This window comes from Emydura macquarii, unplaced genomic scaffold, assembly GCF_026122565.2.
Source record: "Emydura macquarii macquarii isolate MOO-44397 ecotype Brisbane River unplaced genomic scaffold, CSIRO-AGI_Emac_v2 contig_113, whole genome shotgun sequence".
Classification (NCBI taxonomy): Eukaryota; Metazoa; Chordata; order Testudines; family Chelidae; genus Emydura; species Emydura macquarii.
In genome coordinates, this window is record NW_027130250.1 from 899708 (window position 1) to 918714 (window position 19007).

Here is a 19007-nt window from a genome sequence, read left to right on the forward strand (position 1 = left end):
CCAAATATCAGGGCCCTATACAAATCAGGACATCTGGTCACCCTAACACCATACAAGTGCATGGCTGCAACAGCTTACATACTCATGCCTGACTCTCACATGCTGTACTCCTGAGATCCATGCGCAGTACATGTATGACTTGCACGCACACCTCCCAAACATGCATGAGTGTAACATGCAGAGAGCACATCAGATGTCCCCACATTTGCATAGGTTATTTAGGGGCCAAACTTGCCTGTTTTCAGGAAAAGCATCAGAGGTGTCTTGGAACACTTTCAACCCAGATCCTACACAGGGACCCCAAGGCACGCACACACAGTCATCTTTCAGAGGGCTTCATACTCCCCTGAGTCGCTGGGCTCCCTGGAAAGTTCACTTGGTTATTTCTCAGAGAGATGTCTTTTATTTAGCAGTGATTCATACCCCTGGGGAGCTCAGCACAAGCAGCAAAGGCAACCCTAACACAGCCTCCTGCTCCTGTGCCTTCTCCCATGAGCACGGCCAAGAAAAGGGATTCTCCTCATGCAGGTCCCCAGCCCATTCCCTCGGTCACAGGGAACACAAGGCATGGAGTTCCACCAGACAGCACCTCCTCAGGAGGGACGAGCAAATCTGGAAAGACAACACCCCACCCAGCAGACCGCTGTGTAAACATCCTCACCTTGCAGTCCCCTCTTCATCTCTAGACGGCATTGCAGGGGACTTCGCCTCACCCTCAGCGGATGGCCACGGCAGTCACTCCCACCTGATCTCCTCCCTGGACTTCCTCACTGGCTCTTCTGTGCTTCAGCCTCCTTGCCCCGTCACACAGCAACGTGGTCCCCTTCCAACAGTCACCTCAAAACAACAGGCCCTTTGCCCCTTCTGGGCTCCCCACACATACAACAGGCCCTTTGGCCCTAGCCAGGGCTCATCCACAGGAACCTACTGTGTTCCCAGAGAGGCACGCAAAGACTTCCCACAGAAACACTTTCCCCCTTGATTTTTTTTTTTTTTTCTACAATCTTCCTCCCCCGCCTGCCCGCCCAGCTCTATTTAAGCAGTGCCTGCCCTGCTTCACCACCACAGCTGGGGTCAGTCTTTCTAATTAAGCCGTATTATACCCAGCTGGGATCTCTGATTAGCCTTATGTTGCCAGATCACTGAAGGACAGATCACGCTGAAGGACAGCTGCTCTGTAGGGTGACCCTACTCCCATTTTGGCCTGGGCAGTCCCTTTTTTAAGCCCTGTCCTGTTTTGGCAAAAGGGGGGGTTTGTCCCGTTGGCTCTCGACAACTTGATCAGTTGACAAGAGTCAATGGGACAAATGCCCACTTTTGTCTAAACAGTGGGGTGCGGAGCAACATGGGGGGGAGGGACGATAGCAGCCCCCTGCAGGGTGGGGGGAGGCAGGCAGGGCTTGAGCAAGAAATGAGATCCACCTCACGGGGGGCAGTGCTCCGGCAAGTGACTCGGGCCAGCCCTGCGTACCAGGAGGAAAGGGGGGAGAGGGCTTGGGCTAGCCCCACACAGCAGGTGTCCCGATTTCCCTTTGGGAAATACGGTCGCCCTGTTGCTGTGTCATGGGTACAGCTGAGCCAGGCTTGCCTCAAAGGGCCAGTCGTGCCCAGGACATCCTGCTACTCCTCTTCTGTGCCACACCAGCGCAGAGGAGAAGGCAGAAGGGGCGGAGAGACACATTACCACATTAGACAGCGTTTCCCAGTCAGGCCCTTTCCAGCTCCAGTGCTGTCCAGAGCTGATCACGAAGGGATGGATATTCCAACGGGGGCAGGGTGTGTAGACAGTGTTCGCCTGGCTCCGGGCTGCTGGCTAGCAGACGGCTGCTAAAAGAGAAACGCAGAGCAATTCAAACCCTTCGAGGCCAGTACCTAGCACTGTGGGGTCCTGCTCCAGGACAAGGGCTCCTCATTACGGTGAGGATGATAATAATAAATACAGAAACCTTTTCCTTCCTCCAGCACTTTCCAGCTATGGCTCACTAAGTGCTTTGCAAACATTCCTGCATGAAGTAAGGCAGGTCATAAGAAGAAGGACGGTTGACTGGGCAGGGTGTTAGCCTGCGGCTTAGGAGAGTGGTGGCCGTAGCCCTACTTGACTACAGATTTCCTGTGTGACCCTGAGCAAATCACTTAGCCTGTCTGTACAGTAAGGACAACTGTACTTCCCTACCTGTCCGAGGTGTTGTGATGATAAAACCGTTCAAGGTTGTGATGCACTCAAATGCAATGTTCCTCCCCCTCTGGGTCATCCCGAGAAGCCAGATGAGAAGGATGGGAACAGATCTCATGGGCCTGAGCTGGGCAGTCCAGACCCAGCTCCAGATTCACACAGAATCTGGGTGGTGGCCACCTCTCCCTGTTACGAATGCGGTAGATAAACGAATGTGGCAGACTATTCAGCTGTGGCACTGCCTGACTCTTTGGGCCTATGTACAGTCCCTTCTTCAGAGAGTGACTGCTTCCCACTCCTGCCTTTGCTCAGGGAGCAGTGCTGCCCTGATGGTAGGGAACGGCCATGCTGCCTTTGATTGTTACATGCAGATAGCAGGTGGGTCCAGGTTCCACCAACATCCATCACTGCAGTATCCAGGCACCATGCTCGGTCCCTCTGCAGACAAGAGTCCGCTACAGTGGGCCCTCCTATGCACTCCCTCGGATGCCTGCTAGGCAGGGGTCCCATTCTACAAAACCCCTTGTATTTTCTGTCTGCCCTTGTATTTTCTCTCTTACCTAGTACCTTCCTCCTTCCCACGCCCTCTGAGCTTCCCCGTTAAGCCACCCGCCTGTGGTTACAAGAGTGAAATGCCTGAAAGCAGCATGGAAGCTTCTTTAAAGCACCATAATAGAGGCTCAAATTAAATATATACCCAAAATTTTAAAAAAACCAACAACAGTAAAAGGACCAAAAAATGCCACCGTGGCTAAACAACAGAGTAAAGGAGGTGGTTAGAGGTAAAAAGGCATCCTTTAAAAATAGGAAGTCAAACCCTACTGAGGAAAATAGAAAGGAGCATAAAAATCTGGCAAGTCACGTGTAAAAGCATAATTAGGCAGGCCAAAACCAAATTAGAAGAGCAGCTAGCAAAAAACACAAAACCTAACAGCAAAAAAAAAAAAAGTTGTAAGCACATTAGAAGCGGGAAGCCAGCCAAACAGTCAGTGGGGCCAGTGGACGATCGAGGTGCTAAAGGAGCACTCTAGGAAGACAAGGCCATTGTGGAGAAGCTCAGTTAATTCTGTGCATCGGTCTCCACTGCAGAGGATGTGAGGGAGATTCCCACACCTGAGCCATTCTTTTGAGGTGACAAATCTGAGGAACTGTCCTAACTGAGGTGCCAGTATAGGAGGTTTTGGAATAAATTGATAAATTAAACAGTAGTAAGTCACCAGGATCAGATGGGATCCCGCCAAGTGTTCTGAAGGAACTCAAATATGAAATTGCAGGATGACTAGCTGTGGTATGTAACCTATCGCTTAAATCAGCCTCTGTATCGGATGATTGGAGGATAGCTAATGTATTGACTATTTTTTAAAAGGCTCCAGAAGTGATCCTGGCAATTACAGGCTCATAAGTCTAACTTCAGTACCAGGCAAACTGGTTGAAACTATAATGAAGAACAGATTTATCAGACACATAGATGAATACGATTTGTTGGGAAAGAATCAACACAGCTTTTATAAAGGAAATCATGCCTCACTAATCTATAAGAATTCTTTGAGCGGGTCAATGGACATGTGGACAAAAGTGATCCAGTGGAAATAGTGTACTTGGACTTTCAGAAAGCCTTTGACAAGGTCCCTCACCAAAGGCTCTTAAGCAAAGTAAGCAGTCATGGGATATGATGGAAGGTCCTCTCACGAATTGGTAACTGGTTAAAAGACAGGAAACAAAAGGTAGGAATAAATGGTTAGTTTTCCGCATGGAGAGAGGTAAATAGCAAAGTTCCCCAAGGATCTTTAGCGGGATCAGTGCTATTCCATATATTCCTTCATGATCTGGAAAAAGGGGTAAGCAGTGAGGTGGCAAAATTTGCACACGATACAAAACTACTCAAGATAGTTAAGTCCAAAGCAGACTGCGAAGAGTTACAAAGGGACCTCACAAAACTGGGTGACTGATCAACAACACGGCAGATAAAATTCAATATTGATCAATGTAAAGAAGTGCACACTGGAAAACATAGCCCCGATTCTACATACAAAATGAACTATTGCCACTCAAGAAAGCGACCAGGGAGTCGTTGTGGATATTTTTCTGAAAACAAGTGCTCTGTATGCAGCAGCAATCACAAAATCTACTGGAATGTTAGGAACCATTAGGAAAGGAATACATAATAAGACCGTTAATATCATAATGCCACCATGGAACACCCACACCTTGAATATTGCTTGCACTTGTGGTCACCCCATCTTAAAAAAGATATATTACAATCGGAAAAGATACAGAGAAGGGCAACGAAAATGATTAGGTGTATGGAACAGCTTCCATATAAGGAGAGATTAAAAAGACTGAGATTGTTCATCTTAGAAAAGAGATGACTAACAGGAATATGAGAGAATCCTATAAAATCGTCATGAATGATGTGGAGAAAGGGAATAAGGAAGTGTTATTCACCCCTTCACATAACACAAGAACCAGGAGTCACACAATTAAATGAATAGGCAACAGATTTAAAACAAATATAAGGAAGGACTTCTTCACTCAACACACAATCAACCTGTGGAACTCATTGCCAAGGGATGTTGGGAAGGCCAAAAATCTAACTGGATTCAAAAAAGTATTAGTTAAGTTCATGGAGAATAGGTCCATCAATGGCATTTAGCCAAGATGGTCAAGGACACAGCCCCATGCCCTGGGTGTCCCTAAGCCACTGACTGTTAGAAGCTGGAACTGGGCGATGGGATGGATCACTCAATAATTGCTCCGTTCTGTTCATTCCCTCTGAAGCATCTGACACTGACCACTGTCAGAAGACAGGTTGCTGGGCTAGATGGATCCTTGCTCTGACCTAGGATGGCTGTTCTTATGTAGCGGCTTTAACCTCAGCCTGCTGCACTGCAGCCATTTATAGCCTCTCTCCACTGCAATCTTTCTCTCTGCCAGCCTCCTTCTGCGATCGGTCCAGCGGGTGGCAGATGTTCAATGAAACATGTAAATCCTCTCTTGTTTATGAGCGAATATAATAAACTCTGGCTACTGCGCTTTCCAGGTGGCTGTTGGATGTGCTGTGTTTAGTGCCTAAATACCCAGTGATTGATCTCTGATCTTTAAAACAGGGCTGTGAGGACCACAGCCAATCTGCATGCATCTGGAGTCCAAAGCTGGGAAGCGGCAGCTCTAAAAATCTTCAGACACTGCTATTTATTCCTCTGTGTTAAGTTTTCTGGGTTTGACTGCATTCAAGACAATGCACACGATGTGATTTATGTATAACCAGAGCAGCCCCCAGTGGCTGCATTCGTGAACTCCTTCAGAGGCACCCATTGCCTTTGTCTCTCTTGCAGGGTCCGTAAGGCTCTATCTCTCCAGCCCTGATTTATTCCTGCGCTGCCTCTGAGCCCGGCACAGGGAGGGAGTGCTGGGGGTGGCTTGCACCTTGCCTATCGTGGGGGCTGCCGGGGGCTAATTTGTGCCCTTAAGCCCCAGCTGCAATAGCTCCTCTGGGCATTGGGGTACTTGAGAATAGCTCAGGCTGGCCAGCCCTTCTCCTTCTGGCAACCCACCCTCAGCTTGCAGCTGGCAAACCCTCTGCACCAGGGACTCTTGCAGGGCAGGGGGTACAGAGTCAACTATGCCAGCTCGGCACCTGCCTTGGAAGATCCCTCTCCTGGTGATATTCTCCAGGGGGTGTTTTAAGGCAGCCTCTTTTGGCTTCTGTTTCACAGGCAAAGAGGCCACAGGCCAGGATGAATTCCCCCCTCTCTTTCTCACACACATTGCCAAAGTCCAGAATGACCCGCGCTAGCCTACGTGTCCGCACTGGATTCTTGACACAGACAGTCTTGAGTAGGCCAGGGATTCCTCTCCGGGAGGGCGGAGGAGCAGAGACATCATGTACTTATTCAGCCCTGGTGCAGCTCTTTGATTGAGTTACATCAGCCAAGAATTGATTTAGTCCGTTGTGGCTGAACGTTGTCTCAACAAGGGCCACAGACTGGGAGGTGAGATTGGCTTCAGTGACACCTGGATTCTGTGGGATCCACACACCTGCCATCTCCCCACCTTGTATCAAGACGGGGGAATTCAGAAGCAGAAGTAACTCCTATTCCATGAGGCATGCAGAGGTGGCTGGAAAAGGCCAGATCCTCAACAGAGGTAAATTCACCGCCCAAAGTCCTGCATGCAAGAGTCATCGTGAGACCCAAACAGTGTCCATGTTTCCATTGAGATTGCGGACAAATTCCTCTGCTCCGAGCTGCCCCTTATCTGTGAAAGATCCATGCTTCATAAGAAATGCACTGGACCACTTAGCAAGTAAAAACCCCACCAGGGGAGGAAGGGAGCAAATCGTTTTCTGCTCTGGGGTCAATATTTAGGGAGAAGTGGGGGTGGGGGAAGTAGATTATGCACCTAGCTCTATTTTTCATATCTGAGCGACTTCCCTTAGCTAAATCAGGAGATGGCTTGTTGACATTTTTGCTCTATGTGGCTGCCCAGTCATTTCAAAGTGCCTGAGATTTCATTATGTGAAAGGCAGTCGTTGGCTCTGCTACAGAGTTTGGCTACTTTTCAAAGCAGCTCCATTATTATTATTGGAGTAAAAACATGCAGAATGAAAATCCTCCAGTTAAATGACCAGTAAATGTCCTATAGCCGAAACATTAAGCCACCTAATTTTATTTCTCAACGATTTTTTTTTTATTCAGATTTACACTTGAGTGATGGGTATTAGAAGCATTTTTTTTTCAATGTGAATTGCATTCTGGTGAAACTCCATTGACTGGGATCCCAGGAAAGCAAAGGCCTCTGTTTATCCACATTCAAGGTACTGCACAGGGAACTGGAAGTGCAACCTTCCCCTTACACTGCCTGGCCAATGTTTCCCTGCCATGAGTTGGAGGGACACTTCCAGGAATAAGTGGGGAGTTCAGTCTCTATCATGTTATGTAAAGTCACAGTCCTCATTCTTGAGGAGGCATGTTTTAAACAAAACAACTGCAGACAAATCCACAAATCTTGAGTTCCAGCCTCAGAGGCACCCTGGGGATAATTACGCAGCAGATTGATTTGGCAAAGCCAGGAAACAAGCATTAGCGATTTATGGAGCCAAAGCCTCTCTCAAAGGATTTACTAAGTCCTAACAAGCAAAAAGATGCTGGTGGTTTCCCCCTTCTGACCCACAGCTCCTTGGAAGCTTCTTGGACCCAAACTCTTGCTCTTATGGGTCCCATAGAAATCAGTGGAACCACATGAGGGTATCCAAGATACCCTTCCAGACATGCTGCCAACCTTCCCCTTGACCCCCTTGCAGCCTTCTGTCCCCGCTGTGGTCACGCTTTTGCGTTTTAAAGTGAGATGTTACAACAGCGCTGGCACCCACGTCAGGGAACCCTGACTTTGCACCAGAAATGCCCAGCCTGATCTTGGACCTTTGGTACCATCAAACTTGAGCTCCTGACCAGTTCTGGCCACCCCGCCGGAAGCGGGGACTGGTTCCCATTTGTGTTTTTCTGGTTTCACGCTTGTGTAACAGACCCTCTGTGAAAGTCAAAGACCAACTTCCTTGGCTTGAGTAGCCTCAGCCTCTGCTTACCTTCCCATAACCCTCCCATGATGGGTATCAGCCCGACACCTCCTGCTGTCACCCAAAAAGATGGGGTGGGGCTGCATCTGCCAGCCGGGGGAAAGACTTTCAGAAGAGCTCAGCAGGTTGGGTGCACTTTGGGTGCTGAGCTCAGTTGAGAATCTGCCCATAAGGGTACAGTAGGAGCTGCTGGTCCCTGAGTTCGTTGGAAAATCTGTCCCCATGTGTGGATGAGTCCTTCGCATGGTGACCACATTCAGCATGCATCTGGCATGCTACGACAGCTAAGACTCGCCCCAGGTCCCATCAACAGCAGCTCTCTCGGGTGAACTGAAAGGGCGATGCACCACCTGGGCTGAGATGGTTGGTGCTGTGCTGACTTCTTGCTCTGGGCAATCATTTCTCAGGCATCTTTCCTAAAAGCTGATGGTTCAGGGTTTCGACCTGCCACTTGTAGGGGTCAGGAAGGGATTTTTTTTTTTTTTTTACCCCTAGTGTATTCTGGAGGGTTGGTTTATTTTTTATCTCCTTCCTCTGAAGCATCAGGGATGACTGTGGCTGAAGATGGGACATAGGACAGGGAGAGCCAAGGCTCTGAGGTGACACCAAGCCTTCTCTTTCTCAGCTGGTTGGTTCTTGCTCACATGCTCAGGGTCTAGCTGATCGCCAGACGACATAATGGAAAGGAATTTTCCCCCCATCAGGTTGGCAGTGGCCTTGGGGGTTTTCGCTTTCCTCTGCAGCATTGGGAGGGGGGGAAGGGGGCAGGTCACTCGCCAGGGTTACCTGGATGTATCTCACTTAATGCGGAGGAGGCTCGGGCACTGGGGCACCTCGGTCCCTTCTATTTTCTGCCTGTGGCACATCATAGTCTAGTCTCCTGTGGGCTGTAATTCTTTGGTCGAGTTTCAGTTGCTGGGTTTAGTGTGCGGGTTCTGGGTGGCCCTGGTGGCCTGTGATATAGAGGGGGTCAGACTGGTGGTTCCTTTCGGTGTTAAGATCTCTCTCTCTATTCCTAATTATTATGTCTATTCATAATAATGACTAGCTCTTAGACAGAGCTGTTCCTCAGTAGAATAGTCTTTCTTTCCTTTTTTCTTCCTGGGTAGCTAGTTGTGTATAGGGGGGAGGGTGTGTGAGCACAGCGGTGTGGGGAAGGATTTCTGTGTTTGGATGTGAGTTTTTGTATGTGCACATTACTGTGGCTGTGTATGTGTACTTACATGCACAGGAATGTATGCGGGTGTGTGTTTATACATGTGACTTTGCGTGTGCATGCACCTGCACGTGTGTTTATATGTGACGGTCTGTGTTTGTGTCAATCTCCCTCTTCTTTCTCTCTCTCCCCCCCCTTCACCCACGCACACTATGATATAAACAAACCGGCCTCTGGACATGTCATGCCTTAAAATAGATGTTCACACATCAGCCTTTATACGGCAGCAGCGGCAGCAGCAACAAGAGCAGCAGGAGGAGGAAGACATGGCCGACTGGATCTGACTAGAAAACTCCCCCTCAGCCGAGAAATCACAGCCTGCACAAAGGTAGAGTATCGGGGGTGCGTGGCTTCCTCCTGCCTCCCATCTGTCTGTCTGTCTTTCTGTCTCTTTGCTGAGCGTGCGGGGGTGGGCAGCCTGCCCTGTTGCGATAGCATCTATGCAGAACAGCCATGTGTGTCTGTCTATCTGTCTCTCTCCTCCCTCCGAGCACAGTCCGTGTGAGATTGGCAGGGGCGGCAGAGGCAGCCATGTACTTGTGAGGAAGAGGAGGCTGCATGCAGTAGCTCACCCTGTGTTTTAATACTGGAATGGGCCCCAGATCGCAAGTAGCAATGGGGCTTTGGGGATATGCTCTGGGTTCTTACCTCTCAGGTGGCAATTGGTGATATTTACCAGCTAGAGCCCATTGCACATGCAGCCAGAGGGCGTGGCGGGCAGAAGATGAGAGTCAGATTCGTCCCCGAAGCCTATAGAGTTACAGGCCGGAATGGATCTGTCCCACAGATTCTCAGGGTTGTCTGCACTGCAATCAAAGGTGGGTTGTTTGTACCTCAAGCAGGCATACCCCTGCTGGCGTTAATCTAGCTAGTGCAATTAACGCACGAGCAGTGAAGACAGCAGCACTGGGACAGCATTGCCAGCTTCAAGAGAGCAAAAATTGTAAGTCGGACCCCCCAAAAATCATGAGATTGGCCCCAAAACCATGACATTAAAAAAAAAAAAAAAAAAGATTGTATCATGTTTTCAGGTCAGTCTCTTGATGTTTGAACGCCCCCTGCCCATCCCCAGGGTGTGTGCGTGGGACAATGAGTGTCACCCACTCTCCCCCATGTCCTGCATAAGGTGATTTTCGCCCCTGCTGCAGGAGTTCTCATCCCCACATCCTGCCCAGCAATTAATCCTGTCCCCCAGTCCCCATCAGTTTTCTCCCACTCAACCCCCCTCAGTTCAACCCCCCCCTCAGTTCAGCCCCCTACCCCATTGACCTCCACCACCCTCAGTTCATCTTCCCAGCACTACCCTATCCAGACAGCCTCCCCCACCCCACCAGCCCCCACCCTCCTCACTTCAGTCCCCCTGCATTTCCAGCCTCACCTCTGCTCCTTAGGGTTCTTCACCCTCCCCAGGCCTGTGGGGGCTGCAGTAGGGTCCCCTCTCCCACTTCCCAGGATGGTAGGGGAGCCGCCCATCGGGGCTGACAGCTGGAGCCTTGGCCGTGCCCTGGGGGCCTGACATTATTTCTAAATAAAATTAAGCCTCACTTTTAGAACTCACTTTTAGACCCCTTGCCCCACCCCAGTTAATTCAATTGCTTATTTGAGGTTTGGCCCTGTCCCTCCTTCTTTATATCTCAGATGAAGTTTCTCTTCCCTGCTGGGTTTAGTCAGGCTGTCTCCTCTCCCTCCTTGTTAGCTTGATGGCTTTGTTTATCTGATATGCAAATGAGTTCTCATGGTCTTTCAACGTACTTTGGAAGTAACTGCCCAGTGGAGAAATCCCACTCCTTTGGTGAGGCTGGAGTGACTCCTTTTCGACTGGAAACACATTTTAAGCGTGCGCTGCGGATGAAACAAAAATGGACATGTGAGAGCTCTGTCGCGAGATCATGAGCGAGTTTTATTTTACTCAGAAATCACGACGCTCGCGATCCGTTTGCAAGACGTGGCATGTCTGCAGGTACACGAGCTCACCCGAACTCTGGATATGTACCTGCAGGGGCAGCCTGCACCCGGGCCTGTGTTGACATGTTTTCGTAGCTATTTTTAGCCATGCTGGCAGGATTAAAGCCAGTGCAGAGATGCCTACCTGAGCTGCAAATCACACCTCCAGTTGCAGTGTAGAAAAACCCTTAGCCAGGTAGGGATCTGCTTGTAGCCTTATATTGAGGGGCATGGTATGGGCAACGCTTGGATGGGCCCAGGCTGACGGGCCTGCTGCAACATGAAGAGGCAGACATCCCATGGCATTGTGCTGCTGATGATCGCAGCCGTGGTGTGCTGCCCAGGGGCTGGCCAGGTTTATTCCTGGATCCAGCAGGTCAAATGTTCAGCAGAGTGCAGGAGACATCAGGCCAACTTTGGATCATGGTATACACTGCTGCAGCTCCTGTGACAGCTGCACCCTATCGTACCAGGGCTGACTGGAGACGCTGACTCCAAAATAGTCTATTTCATACCTTGCACAACCATGTCCAAGGCAGCGTTCAAAATACCCTGCTGGGAATAAACAACGGGGAGAAGTCAGTAGGGAGGGAAATACCTAGCACTGCAGAATTCGGAAGGGATCTAAAGGGAGCTGCTTTCCTGATGTTTCCATCCTCTGTGCACAATCAGGTGGGTGACTAGGGGTTGCCTCCTTCTGCACCATGCTTGTTGGCCATGGCTGAAGGCAGGATGCCAGACTGACTGAACTGATGGTCTAAGCCAGCCAGGCAAATCTGAGGTCACTACATTTCCCCTGTTAGCCTCTGAAAACAATTGGCTAGTGGGCAGAGCTGCTGACGGGAACAGAGCTAAGATGTGTCGCTTGGATGGGTTCCCAAATGCTGAGAGGCAGCTCTAGGCAACAGCTGAGGCAACACTGGAAGGGGGGCAGGAGAGGGTGAAACACAACAACAGCAGCAGAGTCGTTCAGCTGGCTCCACTGAGGAGGAAGGCAGCAAATGTTTTCAAGGCTGAGGCTCCCTTATTGAGTGCCCCATAGGGGTGGGGCTGCCCTGGGAGGCTTGTTGCGGGTGTGAGGAAGGCAGCAGCATGGTCTAGGGGCTCAACCACAGGCCTGGGAGCCAGGCCTCCTGGGTTCTATTTCTTAAAAATAAAAGTCTCGTGCCCGACGATTAACGCCTCCCACCCCAAACCCAGAGCAGCCTCCGCGCTTTTCAAATGCAGGAGGCGGGTGGCTGTACCACGAGAGGGTAAAACAGCCTCTCCTTCCTGTTACTGGTGCATGACAGGCCGATGCCCGGCGAGACCCCGCGTGGCACCGTATGAAATCTTCCTCCTGCTTCTCCTCCCAGCCCCAGAGCCTGGCACCATGCCCAGCATCTTCCCTGCCTGCCAGCTCCTCCAATCACAGGTTGGCACAGTCAGCTCTTGAATTGGCTTTGTAACTGGCAGCTGTTGCCCTCCGGCCAGTTCAGAGGGAAGGTGGCCGCTGAGCTACCCCGTCGTCCCATGAACAGAAAACCCTGGGTACTCTGCCCCCCAACCAGTGTGGCACTGATCCAGCAGAGCAGAGCTGGAAAGTTGCCCCGTCACCATGAAAGCGTTTGCACAAGCGGGATGAAGGCTTTGGTGACCCCGCTCCCTCCTTTGCTTGGTTCACAAGTGTCCTGGCCCCACACAAAGCTCTCCCCAAAAGCACCACCTTCCTGGAGGGGAGCACAAGATGTACCGCCCCATCCTGACGTTGGCAACTCATGGGCGGAGAGGGTTCTGCACCTGCAGCAGGTTCACGCACTCAGGTTGCTGGGAGGATCTACAGAGCTGCTTTGGACTCCCGTGAGGGATTCTGAGGCACGACCAGCTCAAAGCTGCTTGGCCGGGGTCTCCTGCCCAGTTTTGCAGCTTCAGGAAGAAGCAGCTTGAGTGGAAGGTGAGGGACAGGGGGCAGTTTTCTGAGCTGATCACTTGTCACTTATGGAAGGGCTTGGCAATACGCCCAGGTAGGGCCCCCTGGTTTTCCTAATGGCATCTCCACCACTTACTTACAGGACGGGACCGTGGGTGGCGGCGGCAGCTGCGTTGTTATCCCGGGCACAGTCCGGCCTCCACAAGCCCACAGGGATGCATCGTGGGTTTCGCCGGCTCCGATGGCTTTCATGTCCAGGTTCTCCAGAAGCAGCTCCAGGTCACCCAGCCGGACGACTCAGGAAGATTCTCAAAGCCACCCCATCCTCAGCGTCTTTGAGCTTGAGAGGCTGCTGTACACGGGGAAAACGGCCTGTAACCATGCAGATGAGGTCTGGCCAGGACTCTACCTGGGAGACCAGTACGTATGGGCCCAGGGGATAGGGGCAAACGCCCCAGGGTCGTGAGGCGCGGGGAGGACTCTCTGGGGAGCAGAAGAAGGGGATTGGAGGCACTGTGGGGAAAAGGGAGGCAAGAAGTGAGGTGACAGATTGAGAGAGGACTCAATGAGCATGGGAGATAGAGTGAGGGAAGGGGCATGGTGAGGCGGGGAAAAGAGTGGGGCTGGGAAGCAAGAGGGAAAGGGACTCGGTAGCATAGGTGGGGGAGGTGTGAGTCAGCCCCCCCAGCACAACCAAGAGCCATTTCAAATAAGTTTGGGGTTCTTTTTATTGGCCTTCTGCTTTCCAAGCCTGTACAGCACATTCAGGTCGTGTTTTCAAGCTTTTCTCTGCAGCGACAAGCTCTAGAAACATGTTTGTTTTAATGGAAGCTGGGATTCTCCGGTACGAAACCAATTCCAGGAGCTGGTGTGTGTCCTTTCCATCTCGGACAGGGGCACTCAAAACTGGTTCCTGGGGGTGCATGTAGCCATGGGACAAGATCTATCACACACAAACCGGGCACAGCGAGCTCCCTTGTTTGCAGCCAGGGGGATTGAGGTTCGATAGTAGGACAAACTTTCTCTCAGGACAGTTAAGCACGGGATCAGGTTATCTAGGGAAGCTGTGGAATCCCCGTCGCTGGAGGTTTTTAAGAACAGGTTGGACAAACAGCCGTCAGGGATAGTCTAGGTTTATTCGGTCCTGCCTCAGCACGGCGGATGAACTAGATGACTTCGAGGTCCCCTTCCGGCCCGACATTTTTATAAGTCTATGTTCAAGAGTTCTGGGAAACTGGGGGTGCAAGCCTAAGGGGCGGGGGGAAACAACAGGCATTGACAGGCATTAGCAGAGCTGTGTGAAGAGCCCTGCGTTGGACTCACAGGGGGGTGAGGCAGAGAGAGAAATGTGGGTTGCTGGGTGGAGAACCAAAGATTTTCTTAGTTTTTGATTTTTTTTAAATGTACCCACAAGATGATTCCCCCTCGCTCCCCCACCTTCTCCGGGCCTGCTCCCTCCACGCTAAAAAGCCATGCGGGGCTGGCTAAGCAGCTTTCCCCTCCCTGGTACCAGTTCTAGTAGATGATGCTTACACGGACCACTACCAAGAAGCCCCCCTGCTCAGCTGCCTCCATGTAAGCTCTCCCGTGGGCCCCACGCAGGGCCCCTACATGCAGGGGGGGGGAAGGGTACGCTTTACTGGGGCCTGGAGGCCCTGGGGGTCCCGGCCCAGGCTGCAACCCCCATTACCACGAGGAAAAAATGTTTCATGGAGCATGAGATTGTAGGTGTGGGATGAGGGATTGTGGGATGTGTGTGGGAGGGGGCCCGGGTTACAAGTTTGTACTGGACCCGAAAAAGTTAAAGTGGGGCCGGGGCCCAAGCATAACCCTTTGCTCCCCTCCCCACAGAGATATAGCAGCCAATCGACGTGAGCTGTCCCGCCTGCACATCACCCACATCCTCAACGCCTCTCACAGCAGGTGGAGAGGGGGTGCTGAGTACTATGAGGGCACTGGCATCCACTACCAAGGCATTGAGGCCCATGACTCGCCCGGCTTCGACATGAGTCCCTACTTCTACCCCGCAGCTGACTTCATCCACCAGGCACTGAGCAAGAGCGGCGGTGAGGGGCTGGAGGAAAGGGAAGTGGGGCTGGGGCAAGGAGCTCGGTTGGGAAAGAGGACAGGCGGTGTCCAAAACCCCGGTCTCTAATTGCCTTCTTTCCTTATAAACACACACCCATGGTTCTGTGCTGGAAGCAGTGGAGATACCTGGGGATCCTCCCTCCTAGCTCCATAGTTTTCCCCCAGAGAAACCTCCCCCCAGAGAAATCTAGCCACTTCTACCTGAGCCTACGAAACTGACACCATAACACCAGCGTCACCATGCTGGAACAGCGCAATGGTCCTTCTAGCTCAGTGCCTGGCCTCCTGCTGCACCCGGCTCTGTCTGCGCAGGGAGTGGCTGGACTAGAGCAATGGGCCAGCTAGCTAGCGTCCCAGCAGCCGCCATTCTGGAAGAGACCCAAGCCCCAATTCTGGGCCGAAGCCTGGCCATTTTGTGGCATCCTGATGGAACAAATAGGCCACAGCTGAGCTGGATCCCTTCCTCTCACAACACTGGGAATTCCTCTGGGGAAGAAGGGTGAAGGCAGTCCCTGGAATAAGGGAATGCCAGAATGGAGGTGGATTAAGAGCAGGAAGGGGCAGATCTGAAGACCCTAGCACAGCCCAGGATGCAGCAGGTGCAATGGGGGGGGGGGACAGGCATCTTTGGCCTCCCGTACTCCGGGGGCACAGTTCAGAGTCTGGCTCACAGGGACCATGGAGCAGGGCCAGGTGAAAATTTGCTCTCACCGCTGCTGTTCAAAGGAACGTTGGGTTTTCGACTAAACAACATTTTTCCCCCACAAAGTGTCCGCTTTCTATGGAAAATTTAGATTTTTGCACTTAAAAAAAACCGAACCTAAAAGTTTTTGATTTTCAGCCAGAAACTGAAATGTTTTAGCCATACCCTGGAATGCTTCGATTTAGAGATGCTGCTGCAGAGCCTCATGGGAACTGTAGTTCAGTGTCGTCATGTCCCCATTCTCCTTCTTGGAGCTGGGCTGGGCTCCTTAGCCAGACGTCATCGCCCAGGATGCACTGTGGCTGTGGGACTCCCATCATGCCTCATCTCCCCCCCCCCCAAAAAAGGGAGACTGTGGTGCATCAGTCCGCCCAGCCTAGAGAGGAGAATGAGCGCATGAGCCACCCGAACTACAACTCCCATGAGGCACCACAGCCGCATTTCTGAATCGGAATACTTCAGATGTTGATTTTTCAATGGACACTCAGCTTTTGCCGTGGGAACCCTCCTCCCCTGCCACTTTCTGACTCTGTCCCATCTAGCCCTGTGTCCTAAATCCTATGCCGGCGTGATCATCTCACCCGCACTGCTATAGGACTCTTTCCTAGACTTCCCTAACCCATTGGAGCCTTGAGGCCATAGTCCCTCTCTAACACAGCCGCCCTTCTCCCTGCAGGAAGGATCCTCGTCCACTGCGCCGTCGGGGTGAGCCGGTCGGCCACTTTGGTCCTCGCCTACCTCATGATCCACCACCACATGACCCTGGTGGAAGCCATAAAGACCGTCAAGGACCACCGGGGCATAATCCCCAACCGGGGTTTCCTGCACCAGCTGGTCACCTTGGACAACTCCCTGAGGCTGAAGCGGCGAGTGTGAGCGGGCACAGGAGGGAGGCGCTGTTCAGTGTCCGGCCCTCAGACTAACCCTACTGTCAGCCAAGCAGCTGAGATAGAGTTCTCATCACGGGGCAAGCATTTGGCAGCTCCTGGGTTCTAGCATGGCTGGACTCCCACGGCCCCCGTCCACCCTGTCGGGTGAGGTCCTCAAGGAGCGGGAGCTATTCCTAGGGCTCCCGGCCTGCAGCCCTGTGGTCTGTGGAGGCCTCACATACAGCCTCTTTCCAGCCAGACAGACTCAGAGACGCACCCCAGATGGACAATAATCCCATGTCTCAGGCTTCTCTCCCTCCCTGCCGGCTCTGCGAAGCCCTCTCGGGTCGGTGCTCCCAGCTAGCACGCCCCGGCACCAAACCAGCCCTGCCTGTTCCTGCAAACTCCAAGCTGCGCGCATTTCTTTGTGGCAATGTGAATTAGCCGTGGCCTTGGGCCCTTTGGTGTCGTAGACTTTGGGTGTCCTCTATGTACAACACTTACCTGTAAGAATAAAGTGACCGCAGAGGAAAAAAGCCCGGCCGCCCCTTCTGTTGTTTTGGAGTATCTCGCCCCAGACCCCGAGGGAGAGAAGTTCTAGATGTGTGTCTTCATGGATCACATCCCACCATAGAGCGGAAATGCTGCCACCTTTTCGGGAGTGGGCAATATACTGACATTGTGGGGCAGGGAAAGAGCCAATCAGCCAGAGATCTGAAAAAAAAAAGCATGGGGAGGAGGGGGTGTCTTATTACCTGGGAGCAGCAGCTTTGATAAGACAGTGCTTAAAGGGCAGCCCTCAGCAAATCTGCCCAGATTTGGTAGGGGTTTGTGGGGAGAGGACAGAGGGGGAAAAGAGGCATGTCTGCAACCTCCTTGTGACCCTCCCCGCTCCAGTCACTGCAACCAGGTCTTCGTGATCCTCTCCCAGCCCCTTTGCTGAGGTCGGGTTCATGAGAAGGAAGCACACCCCATCTGGCTGAAGGCCCCTACCTGACAAGGTGAGGGAGGGAGTGTTGTGTCCCTCTTCATCGCTACAGTCAGGGATACAAGACCTGTGATAAGCGGCCCATCCAACCCGTCTCCTCGCCAGGGCATGGGGACCCCCAACACAGGGCTGCTGGAGGGAACGAGCCAGGGAAGCACTAAGGGGCTGATCACAGAGGCCACTTCCGCATGGGGAACAAATCCTTACGAGAAGCCAAGACCCTGGGGATGGGCCTGGAACCAAACGCTTGGGAGAGAATGCGTTGGATCCTGATCCAATGGCAAGAGAAAGGAGGGCACCCAGCACCACCCAGGGGCAGGGTCCATAGCTTGGGCCCCTTTCTAGCACAGTGTGTATAAATGGGCTTTGGAAGGAAGGGGGTGGAGTGCAATAAGCTCTGAAGGGTCTAAGCCCCATTTCCAGCGAGGGGAAGGTGGCCATATCTTGAGACAACTACGGACACCGGGGCAGTCCCTCCCTAGCCTGCAGAGTGGCAGACTCAGCAGAGAGAGCCAAGACACGGAGCCTGCATTCCCCTGCCACAGACAGAGTGAGACCAGCCCTGCCTCTGCCGCATTCCCAGGATTCCTTCCAGCCGCATTCATTGCCACCCTGCTAAAAAGTTTCTCTGCATAAATAACAAGCCTCAGGGAGCCATGCTACCCATGACCACAAGGGAGCAGCACAAGATCACAGAGTAACCCTCCCTCACCAGCCCTTCAGGTGGCTTCACTGTGACACAATTTTCCATCCAGGGGCAGGAGCACCTTTGAGATTCAGCTCTTGTGATAATAGGAGGCTCCATGTGTTTGCCCTGCTGTCTTCCCATATTACTAGCTTGAAGTTCCTGCCCTCCGTCCTCCGCACCCCCACCATGCTGCAAAGGGACCCCCACGCCCCTCCCCACCCACACTTTTAGGATTTTGGAGGTGGGGAGTGGTCCCAAGCAATGACTGGTGTAAAGTCCTCTCCTGGGGCTGGTGTGAGCAGAGAGCTCACCAGCTCCAAACTCCCCCCTACAGATTCTGCGCTCCACCCAGAGGAGTTCTCCACCCCACCCACCCTGCCCCAGAGGGCTGGGCTGGTGCCAGCAGAACTGGTGCCCTGGCCCAAAAGTACCTGCACAAGGTTACAGCACAGCACAGCTGGTCGGGTGCATTATCGAGGCAGTTCAGCTTACGCAGAAGCACCGGGTATTGGCCAGTCCTGGAGACTGGGCTGGAGGGGACCGATGACCCGACCTAGCTCAGTGTATGAGGCTGTCTGTAAATTACGTCTTGCATTAGGGGACTGGTGGGTCCCGCATTTGGCGCGTTTGTTTCAGTGTTGCAAGCAGGTGGGCCTTGAAAACCACTCCAAAACGTGTCATGTAATTTATGCACCGTTCCGATGGAGGCAGAAATCAAAAGAGAAAACTCTTTCCCAACTGAAGGGAGAAGGCTGGTAACACACCCCTGAGAGCCCGCAGTCTAAAGTGGCGACGAGCAGATATGCTGGGGAGAATCAGCCCCAGTATATAAAACAATACAGTGAATGAGAAAG

General features: G+C 52.2%; 1 protein-coding gene and 2 long non-coding RNA genes across 3 annotated transcripts in view; 1 reads left to right on the forward strand and 2 right to left on the reverse strand.

Moving 5' to 3' along the window:
• Window positions 1-1144, reverse strand: part of LOC137150075 (uncharacterized) — a 53529-nt gene extending 52385 nt beyond the window's left edge. The window contains exon 1 of the long non-coding RNA XR_010918904.1: window positions 662-1144. This is a non-coding gene — a long non-coding RNA (uncharacterized lncRNA). The remainder of the gene's footprint in view (window positions 1-661) is intronic.
• Window positions 1145-9148: 8004 nt separating this feature from the next.
• Window positions 9149-17003, forward strand: DUSP26 (dual specificity phosphatase 26). Its single transcript, XM_067543804.1, has 4 exons — window positions 9149-9292; window positions 12960-13237; window positions 14669-14883; window positions 16285-17003. The coding sequence occupies exons 2-4, from the start codon at window positions 13059-13061 to the stop codon at window positions 16482-16484; spliced, it is 594 nt and encodes a 197-aa protein (XP_067399905.1). The 5' UTR covers window positions 9149-9292; window positions 12960-13058; the 3' UTR covers window positions 16485-17003.
• On the reverse strand, window positions 11257-17165 carry LOC137150115 (uncharacterized). The gene is made up of 3 exons (XR_010918917.1): window positions 16982-17165; window positions 12954-13166; window positions 11257-11463 (listed from the first exon to the last, which is right to left on the reverse strand). It is a non-coding gene; the product is annotated as an uncharacterized lncRNA (long non-coding RNA).
• Window positions 17166-19007: the final 1842 nt, after the last annotated feature.

What these genes read in the sequence shown, in the direction of transcription:
- DUSP26 (XM_067543804.1), top strand. Translation starts at nt 13,059, where the DNA reads ATGGCTTTCATGTCCAGGTTCTCCAGAAGCAGCTCCAGGTCACCCAGC. An exon ending in GGACTCTACCTGGGAGACCA is followed by an intron (nt 13,238 to 14,668) that starts GTACGTATGGGC and finishes CCCTCCCCACAG; the next exon opens with AGATATAGCAGCCAATCGAC. An exon ending in GGCACTGAGCAAGAGCGGCG is followed by an intron (nt 14,884 to 16,284) that starts GTGAGGGGCTGG and finishes TTCTCCCTGCAG; the next exon opens with GAAGGATCCTCGTCCACTGC.